The 14,602-nt window shown below is 44.8% G+C and overlaps 1 protein-coding gene across 3 annotated transcripts in view; it reads left to right on the top strand.

Moving 5' to 3' along the window:
• Nucleotides 1–874: 874 nt before the first annotated feature.
• Nucleotides 875–14,602, top strand: part of LOC140206974 (NACHT, LRR and PYD domains-containing protein 12-like) — a 33,895-nt gene continuing 20,167 nt past the window's right edge. Inside the window, exons 1-3 of one of the 3 annotated variants that reach the window (XM_072275286.1) lie at nucleotides 875–957; nucleotides 11,489–11,581; nucleotides 13,107–13,261. In XM_072275286.1, coding sequence (XP_072131387.1) covers nucleotides 11,521–11,581; nucleotides 13,107–13,261 — 216 coding nt within the window. In that variant the 5' untranslated portion in view covers nucleotides 875–957; nucleotides 11,489–11,520. Of the gene's footprint in view, nucleotides 958–1,852; nucleotides 1,977–11,488; nucleotides 11,582–13,106; nucleotides 13,262–14,602 lie in introns of those variants that run through there. The other 2 variants (XM_072275287.1, XM_072275288.1) reach the window with 2 other exon arrangements.

Raw genomic sequence — 14,602 nt, 5'->3', positions numbered from 1 at the left:
GAGAGTTATTGGGTTCCAGTTCCATCTCAGGTTATGAATCGGAAATGGCAGGAACGCCACGGCAAATCACCGGCACCAAAGCGTCGCAGGGCTGTGGGTTATCATATTACGATGCAGCCTCTGAGAATATGGGCAGTACATGGGCTTCCGTCCAGGGTGGTTACTATACAGGGGGTGACGACTGAAGACAGACTTAGCGAATGGATGCTTGTGACGAGTTGGATGTGTGTGTCAGTATTGAGACCTCTGTAATTAATTACTTAGGATACTTATTTAATATATGGATATACATTGCATGGTCAGCAAGTTTAATATTAAATTCGGAAGTCTGCTTGAGATTGCAACAGATTACAATGATTTTTTTTAATATCTTGGTCAGATATGGAGACGGGCTGTGGAATGGCAAATGGTTTTCAACTTGGACAAGTGAGGGATGGTGCACTGTGGACAGTCAAACCATGGTGGGACTGCAATAGTGAATGGCGCGGCACCGGGTGTTGTGGAACAGAGCAACATGGGTTACAAGTGTAGGTTTCCTGAAAGTGGACATGAAAGTGCAAAGTTTGGAAAAGAAGTCTTTAATCATGCTGGCCTTCATCAGTTGTGGCACTGAGTTTTGTTTATTTACATTTATATTTTTGCACTACTTATCAGTTGTTTTCGATATTGTTGTTTATTGCACTATGTTGCTGCCGCAAAGGCAACACATTTCATGACATATGCCAGGGATATTGAATCTGATTGTGATATTGCCATGGGAGACCAAACCCATCAGTCATATGAGCCCGTTTAATTCGGAACTGCAGCATCTGCGGGTTTGTTTCTGAGGCCCCGCCCACCGCTCCAAGACGCGAGATCACATTGCGCATGCTCAATCCCGGGCTGGGCGGTGGTTTTCTTTCCGGGAGCCGGCGGACGGATCTCTGTTTGCGGGGCTAGTACATCAATTTTCCAGCGGTGAGTATTGAGGCCGGTCCCGAGCGGGGACGTCTGATGTGTGAGTCCCGTTCACATCTCTGGCGGGATCGATCAGGGTTGTTGGATTCACACACCGAGCCGCCTGAGATGAGCCACCGCTCAGCCCCTGGTGCCTTGGTTCTACAAGCGGGACGAGGCAGTGATGCCGAGACTACACCATCCGTTCAGTTGTAACTGGGGAACTTTACCTACATCACGTGGTCCGGTAGCGGATCCAAACTTCACCTGGATCGATGCCTGGGGTCCACAGTTATTTTACATCATTCTGAGACACAGAGCGGCCATTAGGCCTGCTGTATTTTTGTAGACAGAGAAGGTTAAACAGAGTAATTGGACTTTCGGGACACTAATCCCCGTCTATGTGTAGTTTAATCTTTAGTCCATTCAGGCGACGGTGAAATCCTGATCTGTCATGTCCTCTTGGGGGAATTTCGACTTTCTATCCCATGCTAGGATTTTCCACAATGCGTCCAGTGTTTCCCTATACATGACCCGATTATTATATTTATTTATTTATATGACTATGTTTCATCATATTTTTCATTTATATGGATTTCTTGAAAAATGAAGTTCTCCTCTAGATTTCCCAAAGGAAGTCCCCAGCTGTCTAATATTCCTGCTCAATTAAAATGGGGAAAATCTTTATTTTTGTCATATACCGAGGTTCAGTGAAAACCTTGTGTTCGGCATTATCCGTGCAGGTCAATACATTACTGCAGTACACTGCGGTGAAACAGGGCAAAAGAATAACAGAGTAACAACTCATTATGGTTACAGAGAAAGTGCAATGCATTTGGACATATGGTGCAAGGTCACATCGAGTTACATTGTGAGGTCAGGAGTCCATCTCATCAAATTGGGGAACATTCAGTTTGGTTAAGGATCTGTCCTTGAGCTTGCTGATATGTTTCTGTTTTATTTGATCTCCGACTCGATGGGAGGCGAGAATTGAAAATGTCCAAGGCTGTGGGGATGTTGGCTGTTTTACTGAGGCAGTGGTGAGTACAGACAAAGACCATGAAGGGGAGACTTGTTTCTCTGTTGTGTTCAGCTGTGTCACAGTTCTCTGCTGTTTTCTGTCCAGCATGTATCTCATCAGCTCAATGGTATACATATATCAGCAACGCTTCTTCTAACCGTCGTCTTGATTGTAAATCATTGTCTTCCACCTTTTACCTGGTCGAGTTTTCCAGGAGTCTTTTTTTTATGAGCTGGACCTACAGAGGTTTAACGGAATACAACAGGAGTCAGAGTAAAAGTAGCCATTACAATTTTAGTTTCCCCGTTATAAAATGGCTGCAGTGTTAATCTTTGTCACAATGTAACTCGTAGGGTATGATATTGAGTTTGTTATTTCCTTTTTCAGTTACCGTTGTTGAGCCACTTCCTCCGTTTCCACGGTAACAACTGGCCAGAATTGCAACATATGTTGCAGAATTTTAATCGCTCTTTGGTCACTGCCTCTGAGCATCGAGTCAGTGGCTCAGGAACAAATGCAACAGAATGATAGTGGGAGGAAAGGATGCTGTGAGCATTGGCTCTATGGTTGTGGCTATGGCATTTGCACCAATCTGTTGAACAGTTCGGCAGGGGGGCATTAGGTTCCAGTTCCACCTTAGTTTATGAATGGGAAATGGCAGGATCACCACGGCAAATCGCCGGCACCAAAGCATCGCAGGGTTGTGTGTTATTATATTGGGAAGGAGTCTGTCAGAATATGGAATGGGCTGTATAGGGGCATCCGTCCACTTGGTAACTATATAGGTGTTTATTGGAAACTTCTCAGTCTGCAGTGAATCTGCAGATCTGTGCGATTGTACATTAGTTGTGGGGAAATCACCGACTACATCACCCATATCACCCAGTGGGATGTCATATCTGTACAGCGGGATCGATGACAGGAAGAAGAGGGTGATGACTGAAGATAGATTTAGCGAATGGAGGCTTGTGACGAGTGGGATGTGAGTGTTAGTGTTGAGACCTCTGTAATCCATTATTCAGGGCATTTTCTTGAATATGAATGTGCATGACATGGTCAGCAAGTTTCATACTAAATTCGGGAGTCTGCTTGATATTGCAACAGGTTACAATGATTTTTAAGGAGATCTTGATCAGTTATAGAGATGGGATGTGGAATGGCAAATGGTTTTCAACTTGAACAAGTGACGGATGTTGCATTTTGGACAGTGTGACCATGGTGGGACTGAAGTAGTGAATGGCGCGACAACCTGGGAGTACAAGTGTACGGCTTTCTGAAAGTGGACGTGCAAGTGTAAAGTTTGGCAAAGAAGGCTTTAACCATGCTGACCTTCATCAGTTGTGGCATTGAGTTTTGGGTTATGGGCATTATATTGTAGTTGTATAAATTGTTGGTGAGGCTACAGCGAGTATCATATACAGTTTTGTTCACCCTGTTATAGGAAAGAGATTAACCAGCTGGAGAGCGTATTGAAGAGATTGGTGAAGATGCTGACTGGACTACAGGGCCGGGTGAAAGGGAGAGATTGACCAAGCTGGATCTTTATTCCACGGAGCACAGGACAATGAGTGTGACATTGTAGAAGTTTATAAAATCAGGAAGGAGCATAGATAATGTGGCTGGTCGTTGTGTATTCCCCAGGATTCAAGATTCAGGTTGTTTAATGTCACTCCAGTGTACAAATGAAAGGGAAAACAAAACACACCGGATCTGACGCAGGAACAAAGCACAAAAACACAGAAAGATAAAAACCACAATTATAAAAACACTCAATACATATGATAGCTTAAAGCATTGATCGCATGTCCATGAAATGATGATAGGCAGAGGGGTATCTGGACATAGGATGACTGACAGGCAATCTTAAAATAGTGGTGATGGGGGTGTGGAGGAGTGAGTTAGTGGGTGGAGGTGTTGATTTGCCTTACTGCTTGAGAAAATAACAATTTTTGGGTGTACTGGTCCTGGAGGTGATGCCATGTAGCCTCTTCGCTGATGGGAGTGGGAAAAAATAGTCCATGGGCAAGAGTGGGTGGGAACCTTCATGCCGTTGCCGACCCCTTTCCCTCATGCACTATACATAGAGATCTCTTTGCAGCCTCCCCAGAAAGTCGAGATGTTGGGGAGCGAGCTTTCCTGATTCTGTGAATTGTGTTCTGGGACCATGAGGTTTGAGATGCGCATGCCCAGGAGTTTGAAACTGCTTCCAGTTTCCACAGCTATGCTGCTAATGTAAAGATGTTTGCCAGTGGTGCAAGTTCTCCTGAAGTTGATAACAATCTCCTTTGTCTTGCTGACATTGAAGAAGAGGTTATTTGTATGGCACCAAGCCTTGAACTCTTTTCTCTTTATGCCATCTAATTGATATTAGTGTTGGACCTCTCCATTGTCGTGACAACGGCGAACTTGACCATGTGATTACCCGGGTATTTGGCCGTGCAGTCCTGTGTGAGCAGATTGTACAGCAATGGGCTCAGCACACAGTCTGTTTTGAGGATGATCTGGAGGGAGGAGCAGTTGTATATCCTGACTGTCTGAATCCGTTTTGGTTAGCAATTCCCACAGCCAGTTGCAAAGTGGTGTGTTTAGACGGAGAAGTAGGAATATGTTCACCAAGGTCTAGACATGTGTGCACGCTGCGGGTGTAGTTGGTCTGGCATGTTTTTGGTCCGGAAACCGTACAGTGGTAGCATCTTGACAGAGACCTTGCGTCAGCTGTTATTAGAGAAAGTGGCTGCTCACCTTGGGGTGTTGGGGGGGTGAGCTTTCGTGGCTGACTTATTCTGTGTGCCTGGAACTATTGTTTAAAACGTCGGGGGCGGGGGGAGGTCACTGGTACAGTCAACACCGTTTTTTTCCTAAAGTAGTCTTGAAGTCCAGTCAAATATGCCAAGGTTTGTTCCCCGGGGTCGGAGAGTCCAAACCGAAAGGGCACAGATACAAAAAAGCTGAGAGACCGAAGAGACCTGAGAAGTAATCTCAATACACAGAACTAGTGTGTATATGGAATGAGCTGTTCAGTGTCTGCATCGTTGGATATCTACCTCAGGTTCAGTATTCTCACCGTGTCTGGAAATATCCGCTCACTGTCGCCTATATGTGAAAACTCACTGTCGCCTGTATGTGAACAGTTGTATTTTAAAGAAACACTCAAGATGCTGGAGACCTGAAATGTTTGAAGCCATTCTGACACAGGTTGGAGTTGAAGCTTAACATTGTTCCTCTCTCCACAGATATTCTTTATGTGTTGAGTGTTTCTTGTATTTACAGTTTTTTTTTTAGAACATTACATTGGAATGATCCTGGGAAATGGACTTGTGTAGTAGGCTCAATTTAAATTTGTTCTATTACAGCACAGAAACCGGGATTTCGGCCCATCTAGTCTGTGCCATTCTTTGCCTTGATCCATCCACGTGCACCCAGACCATAGCCATCAATACCTCCCTCATCCATGTACCCATACAAACTACTCTTAAACGCTGCAAATGAACCTGCATTTATTGCTTCTGCTGGGAGCTGGTTCGCATTCACATCACCCTCTCGAGTGAAATAGTTCCCTCTCAGACTCCTCTTAAATATTTCAATTTTCACCATAAGTCCACGACCTCACCCAACCAGAGGGTCAAAAGCCATATGCATTCACCCTATTTATACCACCATATGATCATATAACTCCAGCATGGGTTACCAAACCTTTTTTTATGCCATGGACCATTACCATTAACCGAGCGATCCTAGGATCTTTCCTCATTCTCCTGCGCTCCAGGAATAAGCTTTCTAACCTGTTCAACCTACCCTGTAACACCGTCCCTTCAATACCAGCAATATCTGTGTCTGCCAGGGCTCCTGCATCCTCTACAGTAGGCTGCCACAAGGTCCAAGGGACACATTGTAAGGCCTTGGGGAATTGTCTATCCTAATTCACCTCAAGACGACAAGGTCCTGTTGTGTAATCCGTATACAATCCATGACTTGATTAACTTCCCACATTTCTATATTTGTCTCCCAAGTAAACATAGGCAGAGAGAATTCATTGAAAATCTCCCCCATCTCTTTCAGCTCCATGCCTAGATGAGCACACTGATCACCAGGAGATTTTTTGTGAAGGTTTGCAGAGAAGTAAGGAAGCCACAGGTTTTCTCAATAAATCATCCTGCCTCCAAATTGTCTATTATTCGTGGGAATGTGCTCATTACAGTTGTTGTTTACAAAAATTCTGGAATGAAAAATTGTATCTATGAGGATCATTTGGTGTCTCTGGACATGTTCTCGATAGAGGGATGGTGATTTCCGGATCAGGAAACTCAATGAAATCCTGAGCTCTGGATAGAGTGGATGAGGACAAAATGTTTTTAAAAGTAGGGGAGTCTCGGGTCTGAGATCACAATCTCAATCTATACAGTTGTATCTGGGGACCTTCCCTTCGATCCTGCTGTCCAGTAGCAGGATCTGAATTTCACCTGTATTAATGCCCGGGGTTGACCGTAGCTGCATGTCATTTGCAAACACAAGAATATGATGGAATGTTTAACCACTTAATTGAACAAAGAACGAAACGTCATGGTTATCACCACAATGCATTGTGCGATGTCTCTTATAAATATCCCAGAGTTGACATTTGGAACAGAGAGGCCGCACCCAAAAATGATCTTTGATTTTGGACCAGCTTCTGCTGGAAGTTCTGTAGAAAATGAACTACCAACAAATTTTCTTGATGTACTTCGAGGCAGGGTTGAAACAATCAGTGAAATTTTAAATTGATTGAGTGTTCGGTATTCATCTTTGTTATAAGGAAACTCAGAGCATGTGAGGTTGAGTCTGTTAATTATTTTTTTCATTTAGTTTTGCTGAGCCACTTCCTCCATCAGGGTAACAGCTCACCAGAGCTGCAAGAAGTGTTGAACATTTTTATCGCTCTCTGATCACTGCCCCTCAGCAGAGAGACTGACCTCCGGCGCGGCTGTGGATGTGAGGATATCTTGAGCATATGGAGTATATGATGTCTGCGTTGGAATGGAGAGATAACTAATAAATGTAGGGATTACATTCATACAACTCTGTTCCGAATGTCGCAAGCATCTTGCAATCAGTCAACAATTCTGCATCATGTACTGCATCTTTTTTTCTTGTACTGAAATTGCAATGTTTTATTTGCAATTTTATATCAAGACATTTTGTTCCTCTTACACCACGGGAAATACGATGGGCAATTGCGCTGCTCCAGATCCCACTCAACAGTAAGAAAATGAACGCATGTGCTCAATTTATCTTGTGGAGATAAGTTAAAATGTATCTCCCCACCCGCTGGTAACCTACGGCCCGGGATTCCTGGCTTATTAAGGTATCATCAGGTTCCAGATCTATTGTGGGATGGAGGGGAGTGTAAGTTTTGGAACTGGGAATAGCCGAGACACTCAAGAATTTAACCGACACTAGGAGTCCTGGCATGGGGACTCCAGCAATATAGAACTGGCAGTGGTTGGGCTCCAGCCCAGGTTTGTGCTTCGACAGATGGGGTAAATGTTTCTACTTGTGCAATGAAGCAGAAGTCTCTGGTCCGGTGGCTGGATATTGGTGGTAGTGAAATAACTGACTACACCTACCAGTGTGAGATATGGTGAAGATGTACTAGAGGGGCCGAGTGGCCTGCTCCTGTTTCTGTTCTCTGTGAGTTTAAAGATAAGACATAAACAGACATTGCTTGGGTCTGCAGGATGTCCCAGTGGGTGTTGTAAGGACCGGTGCTTGGAGCCCAGTTGTTTCCAAACTGTGGCAACAATTTTGTAAGTAATGCTGAGGATTGATAAGGCACTGGTGAGGCCTCACCTTGAGTATTGTGAACAGTTCTGGGCTTCTTATGTAAGAAAAGATTCGCTGACAATGGAGAGAGTTCAGAGAATGATCACAAGTATGAATCCGGGAATGAAAGGGTAATCATATAAACAAAGGTTAGTGGTTGTGCGTCTATGCTCGCTGAAAATTAAAGGGATGAGGGGGAAATCTCATTGAAACCTTTTGAATGTTGAAAGACCATTCTAGGTCAAGGGCAAAGTCTAGGACAAGAAGGCACAGCTTCAAGATAGAGGGGCGTCCATTCAAAAGAGAGATGCAGAGAAATTTCTTTATCCAGAGGGTGGTTAATTTTTGGAATATGGTACCACAAGCAGATGTGGAGGCCAAGTCTTTGTGTGTATTTAAGACAGAGATTGATAGATTCCACATTGGACATGGCATCAGAGGTTACGGGAAGAAGACCTGGGAATGGGGCTGAGGAGGGAAAAAAGGATCAGCCATGATTAAATGTCAGAGAGGGCCCGATGGGCCAAATGGCCTATTTCTGCTCCTATATCTAATGGTCTTACCTTTGTTATTGTTATATACCAAAGTTCAGTGAAAATCTTGTATTGCAGATCATCTATTCAGATCAACACATTACAACTGTACATTGGGGTGATATAAGGTAACAGTGTAACTGGGCTTGGAGGTTAGTTGTTCTCAAAATGTGTCAACAATTTGTCTGAGGGACAAATTCAACATTTCCAAGTCATTGACAGAAAATGTATATTTATCTATTATAAATTATGTAAAATTTGTATTTCCAGATTATTAATGACACAGAATCGCATAATTTGTGTTCCGTGTGTTATCTGAATGTACTTGCCTGTGATGCTGTTGCAAGTCAGTGTTCCTCTGTACCTGTACCTTCCCATACTTGCGCAGTTGGTAGTAAGTTCAGCAGAATCTGTGAAATCTCAGTGAGATTTGATTCATGATGATCATCTTGGCATCTCGTAAGTAAAATGTTAAAAATATAGAACACAGAAATCTACAGTACCTATCTAAGAGTCTCTTAAAAGACCCTATTGTATCCGCCTCTACCACTGTCGCTGGCAGTGCATTCCATGCACTACCAATCTCTGTGTGAAAAAACTATCACTGACATCTCCTTTCTACCTACTTCCAAGCAGCTTAAAACTTTGCCCCCTATTTCGACCCTGGGCAAAAGCCTCTGGCTATCCGCACGACCAATGACTCTCATCTTATACAACTCATCAGGTCACCTCCTGTCCTCCGTCGGTCGAAGGAGAAAAGGCCAGGTTCACTCAACCTATTCTCATAAGACATGCTCCCCAATCGAGGCTGCATCCTGGTATATCTCCTCTGCACTCTCTCTATAGCACTCAATCCCATGGTGATGAATGCCAACACACTATAATAACAACGTCAACCTGTGCAGCAGCTTCCAGTGTTCTATCGACCCGGACCCCGAGATCTCTCTCATCCTCCACAATGTCAGGAGTCTTGCCATTAATATTATATTCTGACTTCAAATTTGACCTACCAAAATTAACCAATTCATATATATTTGGATTGAACTCCATATGCCACTTCTGCCTCCTACCGATGTCGCGCTGTAACCTCTGACAACTCTCCAGAATATTCACAACACCCCCATCTTTTGTGTCATCAGCAAACTTGCCAACGCACCCTTCTACTTCCTCAGCCACGTCATTTATAAAAATCACGAAGAGCAGGGGTCCCAGAACTGATCCCTCCGGAACACCCCAGGTCACCATCCTCCATGCAGTATACGAACCGTCTACAACCACCCTTTATCCTCTGTGGGCAAGCTAATTCTTGATCCAGAAAGCAATGTCTCCTTGGATCCCATTCATCATTACTTTCTGAATGAGCTTGACATGGGGAACTTTATCAAATGCCTTACTGAAATCCATATACACTATATCCACTGCTCTACCTTCATCAATGTGTTTTGTTGCATCCTCAAACAATTGTCAGGTTCGTAAGCCATGGCCTGCCCTTAACATAACCGTGCTGACCATCCCTTATCAGATTATGTTTCTTCAAATGCCCATGAATCCTGCCTCTCATGATCTTTTCCAACAACTTGCCTACTACTGAAGTAAGACTCATTGGTCTATAATTTCCTTGGTTATCTCCACTCCCTTTCTTGAACAAGGGAACAACATTCTGAACTTCCAAACATCCTATTGATGATGCAAGGATCATCGTGAGTGTCTTAGCAATCTCCTCTCTCGCTTCCCACAGTAAAAGTCTCGGCGACTTTTCTAACTTAATACCTTTCAAAAGACCCAGCACGTCCTCTTTCTTAACACTCAAGCGGTTCAGTCCTCTGTAAGCCATTCCCACAAGTGCCAAGATCCTTTCCACTGGTGAATACGGAAGCAAAATTTTTTAGATGATCGGCAGATTGAGAACCATCTGCTGAGAATATAGCCGTGTAATCTAACCAAATCAAGTTGCCGTTGCTGGCGGTCCCACCGATTTGTTATAGTTGCATGATGTCCCTCAGCTCCAATAATGATTGTTACGAATGTCGGTGATATGCATTCGATCCCTTATTAGCAATCAGCAAACATACAATCTTGAGGCTTTGAAACTGAAGTGTACCGAAGTGTAAGTTCTGCATATTTGAGTGGATAATAATGGAGGTATGACATCCGTCAGTACCCAGCTATGTACTGCACAGAACAACGCACAAATATGTACCTGATTCCCTTCGCGTTTACCACACCCCTGCTGATGCGACTTGTTATATAAAAAAAATCATAAATACGCCACACAGAATACAATGGAGATAGAGAACAGATACATGTCTCCTACACACAGGCTCAGCTCTGATAGAGTCTCCCACCTAAAATATTAATAGTCTGTCTATTTTTTTTTGAATAATACTAGCATTTTGTCATATTTATGTTAAAGATTGTTATTGTCATCTTGATTTTTTTGGATGTATGGCGGGTCTACATTGTAATTAACAGGGTGCCATGTAATTGTCTGATAATAGCCAGGTGATATGCTCAAAGTAATCTTGACCGCAGTTTAAGTGCTAATAACGGTTGTAAAGTCCGGCTGGAGATACTATGGTGGTTCAGGACAAGATGTCGTGACGCTGTGGGTGAATTTGCATTATTCAGGATGTCAGAGTGTTTCTATGTAGACTCAATCCATAATATTGCCATAGGTATCAATGCCAGGCGACGTTAAACTGAAAGGAGACGGTGAGAGTCAGGTGTGACTGAGAAATCTGTATAATTCAGTGACGAGAGGAATACATGTCCCATTGGTCAGCAGAAATGCTTCACCCCACACTGTTGTAACACTTGTCCATTACACACTATAGCGCCACCAATGGTAGGAGGACCAAATCAGTGGGTGCTGTCTGCTCAACCTGCCTTGCCATTCCATTGACACATCGCTCCCGGTCCAGAAAAACAAGATTGCTACCAAAAAGGGAACTGCCTGCAATATAGCCAGTAGATACCCTGGAGAATCTCGGCCCAGTGTACAATCCATGCATAGGGCAGGAATGGGTATTGCGTGACTGTGGAAGGATGGGCGCAGGTGGATCAGACCATATCAGGGCTTCAGTGGACAGGCCCATGATGTTTAGAAGTGTTTGCCTCAGTTGAAAATCAAGACAGTGTTCTCCTTTAAACCCCAATGAATGTTTGACCCTCCTGTTATTTTTATTTTTTTTTATTACAGAGCAGCAAAAACTTATCACACCCGTCCTAAAGATGGGTCAAGGTGCGAGCAGTGAAGAAGTTCCAGTGACGTCAACATCGGGAAAGGGCACGGGTATGTTGGTGAATTATTTTAATTTATGAATACTCTGCAGATTCTGCGTCTGGGTTTAATTCATATATTTGTGAAAACTGAGCAGAGAGATAAGAGAGAGTTAACATCTCTGGGGAAACACAGTCACACATGGAAGGAATACATGTACCGTCTGCTCCTGCTCCTCGAATAGATTGTGATGCACATGAACATAGCGAGTTATTCCAGAAGACAAGACATTCTGCAGATGCTGAAGGTTTTGGGCAACAAGAAGACACACAAAATATTGGTGAACTCAGCAGGTCAGGCAGCATCCATGGAGAGGAATAGCATATGACGTTTTGAATCAGGACCACAAGGAATAGAAAGTAATGTGGCAATAACTAGAATATCTGTTCCCTCATTTGCAGTCCGATGAAGGGCCTTGGCCCGAAACGATGATTGTTTATTCTCATCCATCGATCCTGCCCGACATGCTGAGTACCTCCAGCATTTTGTGAGATATCCCAGAGGTTTACTGAGGAAGCGGTTGACCAGGCAGGCAGACAGTAACCTAGAGCAAAGCGGTGCTGTTGGGCAGTACCAGGAGAGTGAGGGTGATGGGTTACTACATTGTCAGAAATAAGTAGAGTCCTTTCCAAACAGGGAGGTATATTCCCGGGGACACGAAAGAGCAACCTTTCACAGATGGAACTATACCCCTGGCGCCCCCCCCCCCACCTCCCGGCCCAAGCCCGATCCTTCCCCGACATCTATATAGATTAGATTAAGAGCACACTCAGTCCTCTTTTTATTGCCATTTAGAAATGCATACATGCATTAAGAAATGATACAATATTTCTCCAGAGTGATATCACAGAAAACAGGACAAACCAAAGACTAAGAACGACAGAACCACATAATTATAACATATAGTTACAGCAGTGCAAAGCAATACCATACTTTGATGAAGAACAAACCATGGACACGGTAAATAAAGTCTCAAAAGTCTCCGAGTCCCCGATAGCAGGCGGCAAAAGGGAGAAACTCCCTGCCATAAACCTCCAGGCACGGTCAACTTGCCGGTGACTTGGAAGCAGCCGACCACAGCCGACACTGAGTCCATCCGTCCGAACACTTCGAACTTCTGACCAGCCTCTCAGATGCAGCCTCGCGAGCGCACCCTCTGCCTAGCGCCTTCGACCTCTCCCGGGTCGCTGAAACACGCAAAGCCGAGGCTTTCGGGGCCTTTTGCTCCGGAGATTCCTCATACCACATAGTAGCAGCGGCCATGAAGCGGGCATTTCAGAAGGTTTCCAGATGTTCCTCCGTGCTTCACGTCTTTCTCCAAAAAATCAAAATTGTGCACGGTCCACTACTTGACAGATAGCAGACATCACCACCGAAGTGGCCGCGCGCGCTGCCGTCGAGCCACCCTCTGCTCCTCCTCCTATATATATTGGTCTGTGTTTGGCGATCTTTAGGTTGCAGAGAGAAAGTTACTAACCAACGCGGAGTCAGTAATTTCTTTAATGCTCCTCATTTTCCTTCACACGTCCGATCTCAGTGATTACCGAGCTCCTGGCAGGTTGGGACGATTTCCAGCTGCTGCAGTTGACGGACTTCTACCGGGACAGGCTGCAGCAGGCGATGGAAGGAGGGGTGCACGGAGTGAGCCTGGCGTTAACGGCCGAGAATCAGTTCAGCGGAGAGGAACATCGGGTGAGTGGGAGGGAGGATATTGTACATACAATCACAAACCTGTGAATCTGAACCAGTGATAGAAAGCGGTGAAAAAACCCTGCGAATGGTGGGAGCTGCTCGATGTTCAGAGTGAGTGAGAAGTAACAGATCTGTGGGCTTACAGTAGAAAACGTCGATTTTTACAGTAGGTAGGTCGCATCCGGAGTTTCTCCGATTAGCGGACGATTTCCCTCCACGCCTCTCTGAGGTAGTGGGGGAACCGCGTACGAGGCAAGTTACACAGTAGTTTGCCATTGCCTTCTGCCGGGTGAGTTTCCAAAGAGATCACCAGCTCGTAACCCAGCACGGATGGAAAGCGTGCAGGGGTGCCGGTTGGATTCGAACTCGGGACCTTTTATCCCGAAGTCCGACGCTGATGCCATTACGCCACCGGCATTATGACAGGAAATTTCAGTCTGGGAAGAATGTACAGCGTGACAACAGGATGTCAGTGAGAACTGGGACATCATCAGTGAATGCCACAGAAGCTCTATTGTGTTCTGTTCTGGGTGGAGATAATTCTGATACAATCCGTAACTGCAAACAGTGTGGATTGGGGAGTGCTACCATTCTGTAATGTGTAATCACTGAATAAACTTCCACTAGAAAAGACAAAGGAAAAGCATTGGGTGTCAAAGGAACACTCACAATGCGCTGGAGGAACTCAGCAGGTCAGTCAACATCAGTTGAAAATATTAGTCGATGTTTCGGGCCGAAATCCTTCGTCAGGACTGAAGGAAGAACTTTGGGGAGGGTTTGAAGAATGCTTCTAGTTGAAAAAAAACAGTAATTTTAAAGACAAAGGGATGGGGGAGGGGAAGCAGGGAGGTGATTGGCAGGAGAACAATGCGAAGTAGTAGAAGGAGGTGGAACTATGAGGGAGGGGATGTGTAATAGAGGTGGAGGAAGGGAGGGCGAGGGAATTACTGGAATTTGGAGAATTCTATGTTCATACCAAGGGGCTGGAGACTACCTAGACGGTTATGAGGTGCTGCTCCTCCAACCTGAGTTTAGTCTCTTCATGGCAGTAGAGGAGGCCATGTATGGGCATATCTGAATGGGAATGGGAAGCAGAGTCGAAGTGGGTGGCTACCGGGAGATCCTGTCTGTTGTGGCGGACGGAGTGGAGGTACTCGACGAAGCGGTCCCCCAATCTGCGTCGGGTTTCACCGATGTAGAGCAGGCCGCCCCGGGAGTACCGGATGCAATAGATGACCCCAACAGCTTCGTAAGTGAAGTGTTGCCTCGACTGGAAGGACTGCCTGGGGCCCTGAATGGTGGCAAGAGAGGAGGTGTAGGGATAGGTGTAGCACTTACGCT

Source organism: Mobula birostris, chromosome 13 (assembly GCF_030028105.1).
Source record: "Mobula birostris isolate sMobBir1 chromosome 13, sMobBir1.hap1, whole genome shotgun sequence".
In the NCBI taxonomy this organism is placed as follows: domain Eukaryota; kingdom Metazoa; phylum Chordata; class Chondrichthyes; order Myliobatiformes; family Myliobatidae; genus Mobula; species Mobula birostris.
The sequence above is the reverse complement of the archived record's forward strand: the minus strand, read 5'-3'. Positions and strand labels throughout refer to the sequence as shown.